This window comes from Cupressus sempervirens, chromosome 2 (assembly GCF_028749045.1).
Source record: "Cupressus sempervirens isolate cs-2001-9-10 chromosome 2, ASM2874904v1, whole genome shotgun sequence".
NCBI classification, from domain to species: Eukaryota; Viridiplantae; Streptophyta; class Pinopsida; order Cupressales; family Cupressaceae; genus Cupressus; species Cupressus sempervirens.
The window spans coordinates 195,164,994-195,185,545 of record NC_143119.1 but is presented as its reverse complement, the minus strand read 5'-3'; the positions used below and the strand labels follow the sequence as shown (position 1 = coordinate 195,185,545).

General features: G+C 34.5%; 1 protein-coding gene across 17 annotated transcripts in view; it reads left to right on the top strand.

The window, feature by feature from the left end:
- Positions 1-20,552, top strand: part of LOC149571742 (Metallo-hydrolase/oxidoreductase superfamily protein) — a 299,690-nt gene that overhangs the window by 89,734 nt on the left and 189,404 nt on the right. For 10 of the 17 annotated variants that reach the window (XR_016359873.1, XR_016359874.1, XR_016359872.1 and 7 more), the window contains exons 3-4: positions 4,555-4,709; positions 5,153-5,338. Coding sequence is in view for 13 of the 17 variants with exons in the window: in XM_089813148.1 (XP_089669274.1) it covers positions 4,555-4,709; positions 5,153-5,338 (341 nt within the window). In the remaining 4 variants the exon portion in view is untranslated. The remainder of the gene's footprint in view (positions 1-4,554; positions 4,710-5,152; positions 5,339-20,552) is intronic. The other 7 variants (XR_016359875.1, XM_089813150.1, XM_089813151.1 and 4 more) reach the window with 1 other exon arrangement.

Genomic DNA, 20,552 nt, shown 5'->3' with positions numbered 1-20,552 from the left:
CACATTTAAAACATCTAACTTTTGACCAATCACGCTGCTTGTAAGATTTGTTAGACTCCTTTTTGTTGTATTTGAATTTTCTCTTCTTATTTGATTTTGCATGTAGTGCTTGGATTTCTCCCTCTTGATTTGTACTTAGTCCTCTTGAGACTAGTCTAGATTCTTTTTGAGTGCATTCATTTTTTAATATATCAAATTTTGGAAGTTCGGGTCGAGAACTTAACCCTCAAATAAATGTTTCCCATGCTAATGGGAGACTTCTCAGTGCTATCATGCTGAGTTCTTTGTCATCAACTTGGTTGTCCATTGTTGCAAGTTGATCTTTTAGTTCTGAAATTCTTAAAAAAATGAGGTGATTGATTCTCCATTTTTCATCTTAATGTATAGTAGATCTTGTTTTAAGGTTAATAATCTACTAGTATTATTGATTTCAAATGTATCTTTAATTGTGGAGAACATTTCAAATGCAGTCTTGAGACTAGATATGGAAGGTAGGATATGATCTTTTATGGAATTTGTAATGATCTTCATTGCTTTGTTATTATGTCTTTTCCATGTTACTTTCTCTGGTCCATTTTCAGGCATGGCCATGTTTGATTCAATAAATTCTTCTATTTCCATTTCTTTTAATATTATCATTAGTCTAATTTTCCATAAAGAGAAATTAGATGCACCCTCAAGCCTATCTTCTAGTCTCACATGATTCACCATTTTAATAATTTAGAGTTTTAGCTCCTTCTTCAAAAAAATGAGATTTAAATATATATTGTGTAATAGTTTTTCTTATCAGAATGGCTCTGATACCATGTTAGTTTTATTTGGATCTTTGATAGATAAAACAATTAACACAAGAATAATGCAACTCTTACTTGTATTACTGTTGAGCAGCCTTGTTCTTTGAATATTGTAGTTCTCTGGGAGTGTAGGTGCAAAGTCGACTTCCTTATCTTGTATTGCTGATGGTTTGAGATAACTTCTTGACAACCTTGCAGATTATATATGTGATGGAGAATTGTTTATGGTAAACTAGGTCCAGACTGCTGATACAAAATTTCGTGTATTGATTATGTTTATTCAGCGATCTGCACTTTATTGATATACAATATGGAGAATCATGACTCCCACAGAGTCATGGCTCTACGTGGCCTTCTTCAGGGGCATGATTTGTTATGTGTAGTTAAGACAGAGCATAACACAAATATGCGCTCGTATATATTATATCAAGGAGCCCGATCACATATAATAATGTGATAATATAAGTGGGGCTGCCGATAAGTATACTGTTATTTGGCGATGATTATAATGCAAACATATATGATTCAGAGCACACAGACACACATATGCATTGGATTTAATAATCAGCAGTGACAACTTCATCTGTTAAACATAAACACAAATTAGTATATCATATAAACATGAATTACTTCTACTAATGCTAAAACATTAACTGAGGAAGCCTTTCCTTTAAGGTAGGAGAGACTTTGTCTCATATGCTATGGCTGCTCATCCTGTTTTGCGATTGGATTTTGACAAAATTGTCAGTTGCAAAACATACACCTAACACAAACGACAAAAGTTATGTTCAGAACTATAACATGCAAACCAAGGTGGGAACTTTTTATTGTGATTGTACAGCAAAGAGTATGCATCACCACTTTTCTGGTCCATGCACATACTTTGATGGTGCATCAGTGTGGATTGGCTCCGAGGTTTTACCATCCTTTGTGGGATGAGTATTTGCCAATTGTAGTTGTTGAGATTAGTGGTTGCAAGTTGGACTTCTTGTAGGGTCAACACATCTGTGGTAGTTTAGTAGAGGATGGAGATAGTCGTGTTGTTGCAAACACCTTTTGTGATTTGTATCTCCACATAGAAAATGTATGCGAGTTTAGTTTTCTTTTGGACTAGAGTGATGACAGGATTAACATTGTAGTTTGGGCAGGTGCCATGGATTGTCTTCGCTACTTTGGGTACGGTAAAGTTGAGTTTAGAGTTGAGCAGAAAAAGTCTGAGGATGTTCTTTTTGGTAGGGTTTTATTTAGAGTTTGGGATCCTTCTAGTGCATTATGATTTCAAAAAAAGGTCACTCAGGTTTTTCACGAGCTTACATAGCATGCCTACAATTTTTACCTTGATCCTCTTGCGCACGATCCCTTTCAGATGGACAATTCAAATGCAAACGTGTTGGATTCACTCTGCATAGTTAGGGGAAGCAAGCTTTGTCAGTCTTTTGAGTTGCTTCCCTATGATGAGTTCTTGTGACATAGCAAGGAATGCCTACAATTTTTACCTTGATCTTCTTATGCAGGACCCCTTTCATATGCACTATTCAATTGCAAACGTGTTGGACACTGTGTATGATAATTCACTTTGTATGGTTAGGAGAAGTAAGCTTTGTTGGCCTTTTGAGTTGCTTACCTATGAGGAGTAACATCTATGGTTAGATTCGGTTTAGGTTGGCAAGTTCTTTCAGTTGTACTATCGATGATGTTATAAGAGCTAGTTAGTGATCATAGGGACAGTACACAATTCTACCCTTGGGATATGGGTGGTTTGATGTGTTATTTGTTTTTGAGATTGCTGTGGGACAAGTAATTTAAGGAAGGGCAGATTGTAGTGTTGCCATTTTTGTGAAGATCAACTTTTAGAGGATTAGCATTTTTCTTGACCCTAAGGCTAATGGAGTGTTGTTCAGAGAGTCCTATTTGGGACTTTTGGAGCTCTTCAGGTGGCCGTGTTGAGTGTTTACCTCACTAGATCCTTCATCTATTCCGAGTCATTGATATTCAAAGGTTTCTAGTTCCATTTTGAGGTACTTACTATTTATAGTGCGTCAACAGTCATCAAGAGGGACCCTTACTATTTTTAGTAAGGCATCCAGATTGATAGTGAGAGTAGTAGGTTAGGCAGTGGTGAAGTTAGAATCATCAAATAATGGTTATTAACGTCTAATTATTATTAAAGTGTTACAAAGATTGATTATTTTTAAAGGGAATATTATATTGGCTTCATGTCACTTTATAACTAAAGGAGGATTTAATATTATGAAGTCAGATTATACACTGAGAGCATTTAGTGACTTTAATTCACTTTATTATGGAAGGACATAAAATGTCAAACTATAAAGTGCATTAAATGATTATATTAGTAAGTGGCTCATTAAATGTTTCCCCAAGTCAACACCCAAAGTAACAAAAGAAAATGTGATTTAAGTAATGAGAAGTGTGAGGCTGAAGACTCTTGGTTGACTTGTCTATGGAAATTGTATTAAACCAAAAAGTCCAAAATTGAACCATTCCATTTGACAATTGTGAATTGTGAATTTCTCGAGTTATTGGCACTTGGAATTGGTGAGATACCTAGTGAAATTGTGCAATGGCAATGACTTTTTATTAGAAGCCATGATTGTGATTTCAAGTAAAGGATTTGGAGTTTGATTGAATGAAATTACAATTAGAGGGTTAGCATTAGTCAATAAAATATGCAGGTTGCAGCCAATACAGACCTGTGTTGGAATTTATTAAGGCGATTGCTGGGGTTAGAGAAGCCATGTGAGCTAGACTAAGGGTTGTGGGGTTGCTTACAGAGGCGCACGTTGGGAATTTTGATGTGACAATAGACATCAATAATTTGGGTTCAAATTCATTCCAGATAACACCTTCAATTCATAGTGGTGTCTTGAAATACATTACGTCTGCAAATTTTATCACTCTTTTTCGTTTTGAAAACTCATTGTCATGACTCTTATTTTCCAGATTTTCTATAAAATATTAAATAATATTTAAAAAATTGACGTACCCAAGTACCCAATGTCCCCTATTTTAAAAAATAGGCATACCCATACCCATACCCAAAGTACCCAAGTACCCCCATCCCTGTGCAACCCTGTATATTTCATTGTGTGTGGTGCCATGAAGCAAGATTAACCTTCATGCTCTTTGCTTTTTAAATAATACATGGTTGCGAGGACTTTAAATGTGTTGTATATAAGTTTTAAATTCTACTTTTAGTTTTGATGAATTAATGAAATGCACGATTAGTTATGGAAATTTGTCATTGATTAACTGTATGATTTCTAAACTTAAACTCTTGACATCAATATAATGATTGCTTGCATTTTCTAGTTTATGCTTATTACAGATACATATTGTTGCTTGAATATGCATAAATGATGAATATAGCTAAATACAATTAAAGAACACATTTGGACCTGATACATGTTGAAATTGGCAAACTTGTCATAGCTGGAAACCGAAATGGAATGTGCTGTTCCCTTTCATGAGAAACCTTGACCCAGCTTGTGAGATGTAATGTATACATGGAATTTAGAGTATCTGGTCTGTTTTTATTAAACCATTTAAAGCTGTGCAATTATTTGGATCTCATTAAAATCATGAATCAAGTTTTTTCTACATTTGTACTTCAAGGTGAAGAATAGAGAATGAGCTATTAATTTTTTGTGGTAAATGATGTGCCAGTCCAACATTTTATGCTGACATGTTTTCCTTACATATTTATTCATTTGACACAACTTTTCTGACTTATTTTATGTAGGGGAAGCTAAGTGGCTGACTTTCCCAGAAGCATGGAAGTTGCTTGTAGATGTTAATGCAAGAGAGGACCGTGTAGGACCTTTGGCAAGCATCGCTTCCTCTTCCCATTTTGGCAAACCCTTGCAATGGAAATTCAATATTAAATTACAATACCAGGTTGGATATAGATCTAAAGGTTATCTCTTCATTTAAAGCTCCATTAAGTAAAGAGTCTTTTGTTGATCTATAACGATGAATAATATAGCCTTAGCATTAGATTTTACAAATGGTCAAGAAAAAATGCATAGGGTTAACATATTGTTTTGGGTGATTATCATGTTTTGAAAAACAGTAGGTAGTTTGAGAATGAATATGGATTACAAAGGCTAGCAATATTGTGACAACTGGTATTTGAGGATTCACATTGTCGGCTTTCTTTTTTCATGGTCGTCATTTCTTCATAGGATTATTCTCTTATCCTATAGTTAAAAAGCTGATTTTATTGTAGGGTGTAGGTTTTTGCAGGTGCAAACTCACTATATTGTTAAGATTAATTCAGCAAAGGTTTGGTGGAATTATGTTAGATGGACGATAAATTGATAAAGCTTTTTCTATTTCAGGAGTATCCCCCTGGCGTCCTTGTTGTTCCAATGAACAGTACTACGCTAAAGCCATTCAAAAAAACAAACTTGGTTGTGTTTGCACCTGATGGTTATTCAAATTCTCGCTCTAATGATGCAAATTTTGATATCCATGGAGATGCTTTGATTGTAGATCCAGGATGCCATTTTAGAGTCCATGATCAGGTATAATTAACCTTATTTTAGATAATGAAACTCAAGTTAGTTTAAGAATTGTCAATGAGTTGGATGATGATTAGAGAAGCAAAAAATGTAGTGTTACATGGGGACTTGCACCCCCCTCCCAAACCTCGGAGTACCCGTTCTCGAGACGTCCCCACATTGGGTACTCGCGTACCCAAGTACCCCTACCTCTACCACTCTGCAACCATGTTGCCCCTAGAATGGGGACTTGATTTTCTTTTTGAATTTTGATTTTTGAATGTTACTATTGGGTATGTAATATGTTACCATGTTGAATGTTCAATGGTTCTAGTTCATGTTGCATTTTTGCTATGTTCAAGTATTTTAATTTGGTAAGTTCTACTAAAACATCATTTTGTAACAAGCATTTCATGTTCTATATGTATACTATACAACACCCCTCCCTACCCCGTCCTCCCCTTGCCACCATCCCCTGGCTGCCCCCCCGCTGTCCCAACTTCCCATCGTCCCGAAAATGAGGTCCATTTCCCCCCATCCTGGAAACTCATCCCGACATCCCGCCGTCCCGACATGCCCCAGTACTGGTGTTACATTGGGACTCAAAAATTAAAAGTTTTTTTCTTGTATTTAGTATGTAAAAATGGAAAAGGTAATAATTGTTTCTTGGAAAAAGAATCAACTTAGTCTATTGTTTTTAAGAAGCTTTATTGACTCAATAAACTATTGGCAATCAATGCTGATTATATCTTTATGGTTGGTTTGGCAAACACACTTGTTAGTGTTTGTAAATTTGAACTCTTTCTGTTCGAATAATTATATTTGTCTAATACAATGGACAAGGATGATATGCACTAACATTTTTGTGGGAAATTTACGTAACATAATTAGCCGATAGGCTATTATAGAAGACACTTCCACCGGTTTTGGTATTGTCTCATAATGTTTTTTTATGCACTGTCGGAAAATCAACTTTTGTGGTAATTGCAATTCGATCTGAACTCTTCATGTGCTTTAGAGTGCTTAAATGATGTGTGTGGTTGTCTTTTCAAGTATTAAAGTGTGGAATGTACATACAATTGTTCACCCTCGATGCTTGGGTGCACTTTGTATTTTGCCACATTGACAAGATTTGTTTCTGTCTCACTTGCTGAGTTGGCCAAAATAGTCATGAGAAAAATTGTTGAATTGACAATCACAAACAAATATTTCATAAATTCATAATAACCATCAATAGGTACTTCATATAAGAAAATAAAAAGAAAATGAGCGAGAGAAAATAGACCAAATATGTATGTAAAATGAGATGATAATGATGGAGTTTGTGATACGATGAATGACTAATCGACACTTTGCATACATGCTGAACAATAATTCATGTTTCTCTGCTTCAACGCCTCATATTGACATGCAAACCTCCCTACAATAAATGCCTCTAACACGACATAAGATTTTGAAAATAGTATCCTTTGGTGCTATACTAGTGGCGATGATGGCTAGCATATTAACTGTTATTAATGCTATCGGCCACTCCGTAAAGTCAGCAATAAATGTCAGATAAACACAGGTACTGATCATGCCAGCCCAGTGCCAACCATTGCCGGTCCATATCTGATTTATGATTGGCTCACATCAATTACCAGAGCCCATGCTATAAGTATGCATAGGCTGTCTACAATCTATCACATTGAATACAGGTCAACCCCTCTGTTTGCTGCACAACCATTTGAACAGTGTTCAACAAGCTCACATATAGATATGGATTGTATTTGCACAGAAGCTTTTTTTTTTTGTTTACAAATGTTTTTTTTCCACATGTGGGCAGGAATACAGACTAAGCCCAACCCATCCGACTTAATTTTGTTTATAGAATTAAAATATGATATATAGTGCATTGTGGGATTTTTTTTAAGGACTGAATCATAAAGAAGTGGATAATCTTCATTCAGTTTACAGCCATACATATAAGCTACAAAGTATAGCAGAAAATGGTAGATGTCAACCACATATCTTCAAGAATTTAGGGCCCAACAAGCTCTCATGGTTTAAATTAGGTTATTCGTCCTGATGGGTTTCAAGAGTTGCAGCATCAGAGGAACATGATATACATCTACACCACTAAACAAACTGGAATAAATATTATGTTTCTTGTGGTTAACAAAAATTATGGATAACACAGAGATATCTCAGATAATGAACGAGCCTTCAAAATTGATGCTGCAACATAAAATCCTGGATCATGCTGAGAAATGCATTTAAAGAACAAAGATGAGCATATAAGTTTTAATAACTGAAAACAAGAAGATGGCTCCAAAAAGGTGTTGTGAGTGCATATCATAACTATTAGAGGACACTCTGAGACCAAAGATGTGACAAGTAATAAGAACAAGTTAATGGAACATCAATTTGCGAACTATTTTTTACCATCAATTTTGAAAGGCCACTTGTTCAACAGGAATCTAAAAAGCAAATAAGCGTCAGTTTATTATTGAAAATTTGAATGAATATCTGAACAATGATTTTGGGTAGTTGAAGATGAGGACGCGAGGCCCACACTTTGATGGATTAAACATTTATATTATTTGGATTATTATTATGTGGATACCTCGCCTTATTAGTCGAAAGCCTATTGAAAAAAATAATATCAAAAAACATTTGTCAGTAAGTTGTAGTTCAAGGGAGTTTTAACCCCTTGAAACATGTATTTTATATTTTGTATGGAATCCCATCAGGTACTACATTTTTTACAAATTTCAGGTAAAGATTAGTTTAAACCCTTTATTAATGCCAATAAACAAATAAGGCCGTATGTCACATTTTGAGGAGCTACATTATAATTTTTTATTGGAGTTTATTCTATTTTTAATATTTGGTGTAAATGTAAGTAAAATCGAGTGGATAAGATAAGATAATGATATTAATGTCCTACGAAAAACCAAAAAGAGGTCTATGGGACTGAAAGATTACAACAAAGCAGGGCTGAAGCTAGTAGGAGCACACAAAGGTGTCCGAAGAAAAGCAACAACAACAAACAAAAATAAGCAATAGAAAGCACTAGGAGTCTTTCTTGGGTGAGAAGAGATCAGTCATAGAATGGTACATGTGTTGATGCGTAGAGGTACTACACTGTCTCCGACCTGTCCTAGAAGAGTGTCGCTGGTGCCTATAAGCAGAATGGGATCTGACGCATCTAGAAAGATCACTAGGACAAATAGAGCTAGAGGGTCTTTTCACACCACACAAGGGGGATAAAGGTGTAAAAAAGGCAGTAATGAGCTGAGTAGATGAGTGCCGGTGTGGAAGTAGAGTTTGAATCATGTTATCCCAGAGCATAGTGGCCTCACGCAGATACAGTGCAAGGCATCTATGATGATAATAGCTGAAGAAATCATAGAGAGAGAATCTCTCTGAACAAACAAAAGAACCTCCCTCTGATCTCATAATAAATAGGGCATCGAAAAAGAAAGTGAGCCTCATCCTGCACCTCCCCTAAAGAACAGAACAAACAAGTCCGCTCCTCTCTGTCAATATGATGATCCAATTGAGCTCGAAGACGATGGGAACCAACTCTAAAAGAACCTAAAGAGATCCGCAAGGCATGAGACCAACACCATGAAAGATAGCTAGGTCGGGCAATAATCGCATTTGAGATCTCCAAAAAGTGTGTCGCATAAAATGACATCCGTGGGCGTAATCCACCAGGAGGGTTAACCCAGGTAGCAGTAATGTAACGTGGATGATATTTGTAATAAATTACTATTTTAACTAAAAAATAATATATTTTAAATTAAATGGTATAGTTCAAATGAATAAAAAGAAATGTATAAAAGAAATATTTCATAAATAAATATAGTAAATTAATTTCTAAATTTATAATAATATTGATTTATAGATTATAAAATAAAGAATTGATTAAAAAATTAAATGTAAAATGACTAAATTTAATATACAATGAAAAATAATTTAAAATATATATGTTAATATAAAATATAAAATATAAAATATTTGATTTAAAATGTACAAATAATAGAAAATCGAAAAAATAAAAAATCTCACATGAAATAAAAATGTAAAATGTAAGATACAATGTCATATATAAATGATATTAATATATTTTCAAAAATTAATATACAATATAAAAATTTTACCAAAAGCATTCGAGTATATGGTTAAAAAAGAACGTTTTTTAAAATATGTAGATAATATATAGATATTAAAACATTGAAAATAATTAAAATACACATAAAAGTCCAATAAAAATAAAAATAATATACTTGAAAATTATAAGATTAAATTATTAAGCAATATTAAGTTATAATTATAGAAATATTTGTAGAATAAAAAATATAGAAATAGAGATAACAAAATCAAATATGATATGAATTATTATTGTACAAGTTATTGTAATAAATGTAGATTCAATTTAAATTAAACATTTATTTTTTATATAAATAGATAAAATATATAACCCAAATTATAATATATTTAAACGCTGTATATATTAATGATGTTAATAGTGATTATATTTTCATATATTTTTTTAATATTTCAATTGTAATAAATCTAACAAATGAGTTCTTTTTTATTAATCAAGCCAAAAACTAGAGTTCAATAGATTGTTGTCTCACCAAAAAATAATAAAGTACCTGAGAGCGAGATGGTAGAGTTTTAAAACATATTATTGTAAAATAGAAATGCTAAAGAACCAAGTGCTGGGCGGATATTTTGCAACCGACAGTTTTGTGAAAATCTAGTAACAAAATAGGTAGATCAGCCACAATTTGTGAGACAAAGTCTCTCCTACATTGAAGAGAAGGCTCCCCCTTCTCACTGTTCCTTGGATCAACTAAAGGTAAGCAAGAAGTTGAGAGATTTGAAAGGGTATTACCACGATTCTTTCCTCTTGGCTTTCAGAAAAGAATCCACTTACCCACAGAGCGAGTAATGGGGAAGATGAAGCCTCTAACTACATTTCTATCTAGTAGGTGGAAACAGTGATACTGATAAACCAACACAAACTCAAAGGCTGATTGAAAGCTTACCGGTTTGGCTGTAAGTCCAGTTTGTCTAATTTATAAGAAAAATCACTACCATTGGGGCACAAAGATTTCCAGAAGAAGATGATCTCTATTGTATAAGAAAAACCTCTACCATTGGAGTGCAAAGACTTCTAGAAGTAGGGAAATTCTAACTATTTTTTGTGAACTTGAGATGGTAATACAATTAGCTACAGTCAAAGCTCCTAGCCTACGTATCACCACAATCACTCCTAGTCAAAGCTTTGACTTTGATTGCTTCTTAACTCATTATGCTCTATTATTGAACACACAATAATAACATGAATCAAAGACAATAGACACAAATTATAGTGAAAGCTTCTAATTTGCTCTATTGCAGTTGCTTCTGGTCAAAGCTTCAAATCCAATTGCTTTTTTTTATTCACTTTTCTCCCAAATTTGTACTACACAATCAAAGTTATGCTTGCACAAGTATGACAGAGTTTTCTTGTATACAACAAAAGATGATTTTTACAATGAGGGGGGCACTCCGTAATAGGCAAAGGAATTAAGAAAATGATGGAGGAAAAAGGGGGAGCAACTCAACCAACTTTGACCCAGTCTAACTAACAAGAGAAATTATTGGATTACATGTCATTACACATGTAAATCGTATTACATCTAATTACACGATGTCCTGCAATACATCCTCCCCAACTACAAACATGAAAGAAGAAGAAGAAGAAGAAGAAGAAAGAGTTGAGGCTACTGATTCTAAATGAGTCAATCTTGTGGATTGTTGGCAAAGGCCTTGTACTTGATGATGATCACAAGATCATGGATTCTTGTATTTTACACCACTGCATTCACCATGATGAGTTTCCAATTGGAATTTGAAAACTTGACGTGATCAAGCTTTTCCTCAGTGCAAGTTGTGAATTATCTTGTTAGACTTGCACATTTTGGATCTTCTGGCACTTTGACCTTCTTGATGATGTTTGGAGGTAAACTTGGAACAACTTTTTGACAAGCATCTGCAACTTTTTTTTTGAAACAAAGTGCTTGGCACATTCCCGCACAATCTCAACTTCTCAGACAACCATTGGAAAAATGAAGATCAAATGAATTAATGCTTCTTGAGAATCAAAACATGCCTTCTTGATGTGTTTTTTTATTTTTTTGTAGAAGTTTTGACATATCTTTAAGAGTGTTGTGCAACATGAAGATGATAGCATCTTCCAATGAGATTGAATCCTTCAGAACTTTGGGATTTGACTTACAATGACAAATCCATGAGGGGTTGGTATTCAAAGTATGTATTAGACACTTATGGAACACATATGATGGTCGGAAATGAACCGGAAAGCATATGTATTTGGATGGAAAGGGCAAACGTCAGACTTGGAAAGATGGATTGCATGTGGGCAATGATTGGCTTTTGTGGGTATGGCCAAGAATGCAAGTTGGGACGCATATGAATGCATTCAAATGATAACTTTTGACTTTAAAATGTTGACCTTTAGTCAAAAATAGGTTCTCTAGATATCATTACATGTAAAGTGGATTATATGTAAAACAGACATGCATTTAGGTTCGTAAGATGGAAATGCATGTAAATGGGAACAAAGAATGAGATTGCATGTAAATGTGGATGGAGGGTGAGATTACATGTAATCGCATGTGGAGAATGAGATGCAGTTTGTCATGACATGAAAAGTGGAATTACATGTAATTGCTCTTGAAGTGTAATTGCATATGAAAGGAATGGATGCAATTTGCCTTGGCATGTAATGGCGAATATGGAATGAAACGATGCACTTGCACGAAGAGGTGGAAGGTGGAGTGAAGTGAAACATGCTCAAGTTCTTGGGAAAGAACTTCAATTTCTTCCAAAAGATGAAAAATAAGAAAACAAACAAGCAAACAATGAAGACAAGCACAAAATGAACACATACCTTTGGTTTTAGACTCAAACATGCGAAGAGGCAAGTTACTTTAAAATGCAAATTAGAATTCGGAGTTTGGGAAAAATCCAAAAGTATGGAAATGAGAATTTTCATTATTTTAAAAGAAAAAATGCACTTTTCATGGCATCTATATCAACAAGTGAACATTATCATGCAAAAAAAATACATGGAAATAGCAAGATAAGCATGAATAAGTTTGAAAATGTCCACTTATTTAGAGATTAAAGAGCCAAAATAGCAAGAATCATAAACTTTGAAGACCAATTCTCCTCCAAATCCGGATTCTCAAACAATAATTTGACTTCTTTCGTACTTGCATTCAACAAATATTAATGAGCAAGGAAGGGTCGAATTTGACATGAGGATGCCAAAAGTGTGGTGTCCAAATGCAATAGCATGCATTAAAACTCATAAAAAACCCCTATTGATCTTGATCCAAACATATGGGCTGGAAATGTCATTTTTTGAGTGTTTTAATCAAAAGCGTGGCTTTTTCATTCAAACATTCGGGTCGTTTTTGCTAAAATGTGGCTCGCAAATGGATATAAATTGATAGTTTTTGACTTGTACATGCAAAATCAACTTCCCCAAAAACTAATACATCGATCCAAATGCAAAAATGTCGCTCCAAAATGCAAAAAAGTGAATGAAATACCCAATTTTCTGGGCATTTTTAACAAAAACGTGGCTCAAAAATGCAAAATTCTGATACATTTTTGTCTTGGATATGCAAAATTATGCATGTATATGCATTAAAACTCAAAAACGCCCCCCTTATGATGGATTTCAAACCATTATATTGGCAAATCTAAGCATTTTAGATGAAAAATTGTGTACATGGAGGAAGAAAACATAAAGTTTTTTGCCCTTTAATCTTTAATTTTGGGTACTGTGAGGGCATATGCATGTATTTCAAGGCAAATCACACCTTTGGGAAGAGATTGCATGTTTTAAAAGCATGTAATAGAGTCTCCTTATTCAAATCACACTTTTAGAGTGCATATGCCTATTTTAAAAACATGTAATAGAAGATAAAATGCAAATCGCGCTTTTGGGAGTGCATTACATATTTAAAAAAATGTTCATAAATGACCTTCAGTGCAAAATTGCACTTTTTAGGGGTCATTGCATGTTTTGAAAACATTTAAATATGCATGTCTCACTCTTGGGGAGTCATTGCATATTTTAAAACACATATATTTACATGTTTTATGTGTTTTCAAATTGCCTTTTTGTTCAAAATCGTGGTCTCTAGAGGCAATTACATACTTTCATGTAAATGTGCTTGTAGACATGCTATGCACAACTTAAGTGATGAATTAAGCACATGTCAATTTAATTTTTAAAGAAATATTACTTAAATGGCTCATAAATAATATTTACACTACATAGATAAATATATAATGTGCAAATATCATTCAAAAAGTATTATTTACTAAGATGTTTGAATTAAAATTCATAAATTAAATAAAACTATAAAGTCACTTAAGTGAAAAATTGAAAAGCAACTTAACTTAAAAATATAACATAAAGTGCTTTGTAGTTACTTTAAGTAAAAAATTACAATGATAAAGTAACTTAAAAACATAACATAAAATGAATTTATGTTATATTTTTCAAAACGTGAATATCAACTTCAAAATATAACATGGTAATTTAATTCATGCAGTTGCACTTGGAGAGTCCACTTTTTGGGCACTAAAATGGTCATATCTTTTGATTGCCAGCTCTGATTAAGCCTTAAGATAGACCGAATTGAAGGGAAAACCAAAAGCAATGAGTTGAGCAAAACCAAAGAAACAAAAACCAACACACTCAAATGAGAAAAAGACGTTGAAGGCTTCAAATATTGAGTGTAGGCTCAACAAACAAAAAACTAAAAAGACTTGATGAAGCCTTTAGTAGAAGGATTTATTATATCAATTGGAATCAATTGGTTGATCAAAGTTAGCCAATTAAATAATGAACTAACTCGGAGAAATGCGAAACTAAGTTGAAAAAGTTTCGTATTGTTAACTAGATTTTGTGGTGACAAATTGCAGGACAACACCTAGTACTACTTCTGTAAACCAACATCTAAATTTCCGCTGTCACAATTTGGAGGCATCCCCTGATTTGAGTCATAGTCATTGGTGCCTGGAGAAGCAACAGTGTTGCTACAAATATTCGCAGACCTGAGCCATTGATCCATTTCTTGTGAAGTACCAATTTTGTTCCTCCATTGTCTCTTTTGCTTCAACTGATTGATGAACTCTGCTAGTGTGATCTTGAAGTCATCCACATCCTTTACTGTGTACCCATAGGCAATTTCTTTCCTTTCCATGGTGGATTTGCCTTCCCTTAGCACCTGCAAAAACTTGCTATCTTTCATCTTTATAACAATTGTGACCTGTAAAGAGATGTCAGCAAAAATGGGTCTCCTCAGAGGCTCAGAAGCTTCCTTGGCCTTCTTGCAGAAATGTCATCATTTCTAACCTTCCAAATAATATATAACATAAAAGAAAAAATGGACTAGAAGGTGTTACATTATTTGGTGCTAGTAATAATGATCCTAGATACAACATCTTGTAATTAAAAATCCTTATTCTTGACCATACGAAACATATTGGAGATATCTTTTGCAATAGAGCATTCAAAGAAAACATGAAAACCTAATTCTGGAAGATTGAGACCTAACAAATATTTGGTTCACTCCCAAGTTTCTTGAAGGGGAAGTTTATGCAGGAAGAGACGCCAAAGGAAACAGGTAATTTTAGGCTCAATAGGGCGAGACTAGAGGTTAGTGAGGCATGTACTCCAAATAGAAGGCATTAGATTCAAGTACCGTTTGCAATTAAGGTGCTCTAGAATTTCATGGTATGGGTTAGAATAGAGTAGATATATTTAGTCTTACCTGATACATGGGGGTCTCATCTGTCATGTCCCCTCTTTAGTGACATCATTTTTTAGTGGATTTGCCTATCATGGACTCTCGTAGGCAGATGGTTTTGGTGAGAGAGTCATTCTGATGATTATTTGGAGAGTGGATGGTCTTATTTGCTTTTGGAAAGATGGTATTTATTATATTTTTATTATTATGTGTTATGCGGGGCCAAATGTTATAATTTTGAGTTGAGTTGCACTTTTTATTTTATAAAGTTACTTTTTATATAAAAGTGTATTATAAAGGTATCTCGTAAGAATATTTTATGGATACTTCTAGAAGTTCTAGTGGCTTCTTAGAGAAGTGAATAAATAGAGTGCTTGGCCTCTCATTTGGACATCCCATAACTTGAGTTTACACTACCTTTTTCTTTGAGCATTTGTGGCGCCATCTTGGTCTGCAGATTATCATTTCTTCTTTAGGAACGGAGTTTCCTAAGGATTTTGCATAACTAAGGAGGTGAAATATCCTTTGAAGGATTGCACATTTGGAGGTGATACTACAGTCACTTTAGCTAGGGCATCATTGGGCCTAAGGCCATTGTCAGCATTTTAGCATGTTAGGAGGCATTTTTAGCATGGCCTAAATTATAGGAGGACGTTTTTAGCAGGTCCGAAATTATAGGAAGCCATTTTTAGCAGATCCGAAATTTTAGGAGGCTTCTTTCAGCAGACCTGAAATTATAGGAGGGCATTTTCTGAGGACTATTCATTTTCAGTCATGGATTGATTGCAGGACATCTTTAGAAGGCTTAATTGTGGTGGAGGAAAGATTTATAGTTGCTGGTTCGTTTTTGCTACAAGTCTGATCCAATTTTCAGAATTTCAGGATAGGGCGTTGGAACCACATTTTTGTTCATATCTTCCTCATTACTTAGCATATCATTCTGGGTATTTTTGCATCGGATTTCTATCGTCCAGGAGATAACGATAGGTGCATTTTGGAGTTCCAAAATGTCATGATTTATTTTTAAGGAATTTTCAAAACTCCTAGATATTTTCGAAAATTTGCAAGGAAGTACATTTTCAGATTTGGGGTGACCTTGGCTTGGGTGTTGGCATCTTCAGTATTGGTAAAAATTATTACAGCCATCTACAATCAGGTTCTTCACTTCTCATGTGGCATTTGGCATATTTTCTGAGAAATGTATGTTTTCAGCTGAGTACAAAATATAGCTTCAGCACTTTACTATTTTACATTGTACTTGTCTTTGTTTGCCATTTGGCATTATTGGTATCAAAGGAAGGCTAGGATTTTGCAAGTGAAAGAGTATTGTAATTTTTAGACTATCTATATTGCCAACCTAGGGTTTGATGATCATATTATTGGTTGAAATATGTATGGCATTGTTGCAAATTGTTGATATATGAATGGCATACGGTTTTGAGCAATTTCCTATGTTCAACATTTACTTTTAGTAGTAGTCTTCAGTTGCATGCCAAGTGTTTGACAAAATTTCAAAGTTCAGCATTAGAGGTTTTTAGTGGCCTATTGGTAGGGGTCATTACAGTGTTATCAGAGCTAAATCCTACCATCCTGAGGGTTTAGCAATCACATGCAGCCACCTGGGGTTGGCTCTCACAGATTTTACACTGGCAGGCAAACTTTGTTTGATAGGGAACAAGATTTTGATAGGTAGCCAGACACCATGGGTGACAGACAAGAGCATAGCCCACCCAAAGACAATAGGAATGAGGATTAGGAAACAAGGGAATTTTTCAAAGCAATGGTTACAGGACAAGAGCGGATGGCTCAGGCTTTGCAGGCACTCACCACCATGGTTGAGTGCATGAACCCATAGGACATACATAATCAAGAACAGGATAGGGGGACACCAGAGTAGGATAACAGGAGTGTGGCAGGTTCACGAGGTACACCTAGACACAGATCATGGATTGCAGATAGGCCTACACGTCCTACTTTCCTTAGAGAGGAGGCCCAGGAGGCCATGGGAGATGATATGCCGGAGGATTTTTAGGATGACCTTAAGAGCTGTAGATGCAAATTGGTAGGCATTGCCTCCACATGTTCGTGAATTGCTGAATTTTGATCGTTACCCGAGTCAGAGGAGAGAGCACATGAGGAATATCCAGTAGAACAGGAGACCTAGAGGAGGCCGGGACAGTGAGTTGCAGCGAGCTGCTAGCAAGCTCACATTACCATCCTTTGATGGTAGCGAGCAGATGACAGCACAGGCTTGGATCCATAAGTTAGACACATTCCTTGCATTGAGGCCTATGTCGGAGAGTGATGCCATCAAGTATGCCACCGTGCATTTGGAGGGCACAGCACATGATTGGTGGTCACATGGTATGGTTACATTGTAGCATAATCAAGTGACATCCTATTAGGATTGTGTGGATAGATTGGTAGAGCGCTTTGATAAGAAAGACCCAGAGATCGTCTTTCGTGATCTTGCACAGTTGAGAGAGACAGGCAGTTTGGAGGTCTACATCAATGAGTTTCAGAGATTATTAGTCCAATGTTAGCATATCAGAAAAATTAAGGCCCCTCAATGCCTTTGTTCCACAAGGCTGGCCATGAGATATATTTTGTCTAATGAGATCCTTCCAAGGTTCATTACCTTGACTGGCTTTTCCCACCCATTTAACTGCAACAGCAATTCCTTGGGTCTTTAGATATTTGAGCCCAAAACCTCCTAGTTCTTTGCTTTTGTTGCACCACTCCCAATTGACCACACGATACTTCTTGTTCCTTTTACCATCACACCACAAATAATCTCTAATAATCTTTTGAATGAAGTCAAATTGGTTTTGGTTAAAAAGTCTTGTAGATGAAAAGTAAATAGACTTGTAAGTTTAATTTTGTTATAAATGTGAATTCATTTGGATATATTGAGTTATAATTATCAAACTATGAATACTACATATTTTTTAATATGATTGTGAAACCAAATATATTATACTAAATTTCCTTAAATTTAATTTGAATGAGTTATATTATAGTTTTAATTATTACTTGACCATTATTGAATTAATATAATATCTTTATTTTCACCTAAATGGTGCTAGGTTAAATTATTCTAGAATACAAAAAAATTGGGCCTTTGGATGTTTTGTGTTGGATCTTAAGGGACTTCAAAGGTTAGTTGCGATTAGAATGAAAGAAAGCCATTTGGAAGAACTTGATGAGATTGAGTTAGATTGGATTGGGGATTGACTTATGAAATCTCAAACCTAGTGTTGAATTAAGCCCAGACTTTAGATAACATGGTTATAATGGAGGAAGTATGGACATGTGACTTAAAAACTCTCTTAGAATATGCTGGATGTATGAATTAGAAGATGGAGGTTCATAAGATTTGGAATGGACTTTTGATTATGACTTGGATTAGAAGAGTGGCCATATATGTATAGTTCATTAAGATTTAAATGAAGCTACAAAAATTAGTTGGATGAAGTTGAAGGTTGAGTTAAATTAATGTTTCTATTTTAAAGCAAAGCTTAGGTTAGGGTTGGGGTTAGCATCAAGATTCATTTAGGTTTAGAGTAAACATTAGTATTCAAATACTTGATTATCATTCTAAGATTATGCTAGTGGCTAGAGTTATAGTTGTATTAGTATGAGTTAGCATTTAGCATGAGCATTAGGGTTCAATTAGGATTGGATTTGGTGTTCCTCGGATTTAAATTAAGAATATAGATAGTGTTAACATTAAATTTTTGTTATTCTAGGGTTAATAGTATATTTAGAGTTAACATGGATTAAATTAGAGTTAGGATGTAACTAAGTTTTGGTTCTATCTCTAATTTCTTCGACATAATGTTTAATATGTATATCTTACTATTGGCTAATCATTGCACCTCCTTTTGGTGCAAGTGCTAGTTAAGTTTTCTTGTTTTTTGAAAAAGGAAGGTCCCTTAAGTAAAACACAAATGCAATTATGTACTTCATTCAACAACATTCACAAACTTCTATTTGGAGGTTTGGAATTATAGGAAAACAAATATGTAATCCAATGTTTTTGGATCTTTGTCGAGGGTTTAAGCTGAAATAATATCCGAACACCTTATGCAAAAAGTTTCGTGATTGTAAACAGAAAATTCCATGTAGTGATCTCTGGATGAAACGCAGGGACTAGATATCCGTGCTTACAAACACAGAAAATAAAGAATAATTTAAATAGACATGCTTGAGAAAGGACTTCACAAATCAAAATCATATTAATTAATGTTCAAATTCACAAACACTTGAATTAACAACAGTATTGGCCTCCTAGAATATCGACATCCGATATTCACCAAGTACTCAATTAAGGTGTGATATCACATTTGACATCATGAGTAATGGTCTCCCAAAATATCATATGATATTCAACATTTACTCAAAAAAATAAGGTTTGATATCACATATGATATCAAGAGTATTGGCCTCCTAGAATATCAAAGATATTCACCAAATACTCTGAGTAATGGCCTCCTAGAATGTTGAGATGCAAGACATTCACTATTTACTCAATTTGTTTGATCTCATAATACAAGTTATTGTAAGATCATCACCTTACAATAACTTCTCCAAATACAAGTGACATCGTTTGGAAGTCGTCACTTCCTCATGATGTACACAAGGGTAGGCTCATCATTTTTATATATAAGGATGTTTTCAACTCCCTTTGAATATCAATCATCAGAGTTCCTTATAAACTCCCTCTTCCTGTAATAACATTCTCAAAACAAAAAGGTCATGGCACATAGCAATAATGATTAAAGGTAAATACACATAGATAACATAGTACAATTTGATATTCTTAGACTCCATCTTAGAAATTTTAACAAGCTTATTTTACACTTCAATGAATATATAAGGAGAAATCCCTCTTAATCAATTACTTCATACATGTTAAGGATATTCAAAGTTTCTTTAGAATGGATGTTTCTTTGGATTTGTATCAAAATCAATGACTTTGGTGAAAGCTGCTTGATGTTTCAATCTATTAGGGCATTTGAATGCTTAGTGACCATAGTTGTCGCATCTAAAGCATCACATTTTCGAGTAATCAACATGTCTTCTTTTCCTTTTGAATTTAGGTTTCTTGTTTTTATCAACTTGGGTTGTGAGAGCCTGAATATCACCTCCAATAGGAATATCACCTTGAGATATTAACATGCCCTCCTCTTGTATGTAGTCATCCTTTAGTCGACCAAGTTTAGGAAGCTTTGATTGAGCAAATACCCCTTGTTTGAAATACTTCCACGATGATGGCAGACCCTTGAGAGCTATCATTGTTAATTCTTTTTCATCATAAATCTGGCCAATTTTGGAGAGTTGGTTTCTTAGTTCTGTTATCCCCATGAAATATGAGGCAATAGATTCTCTTGTTTTCATTTTAA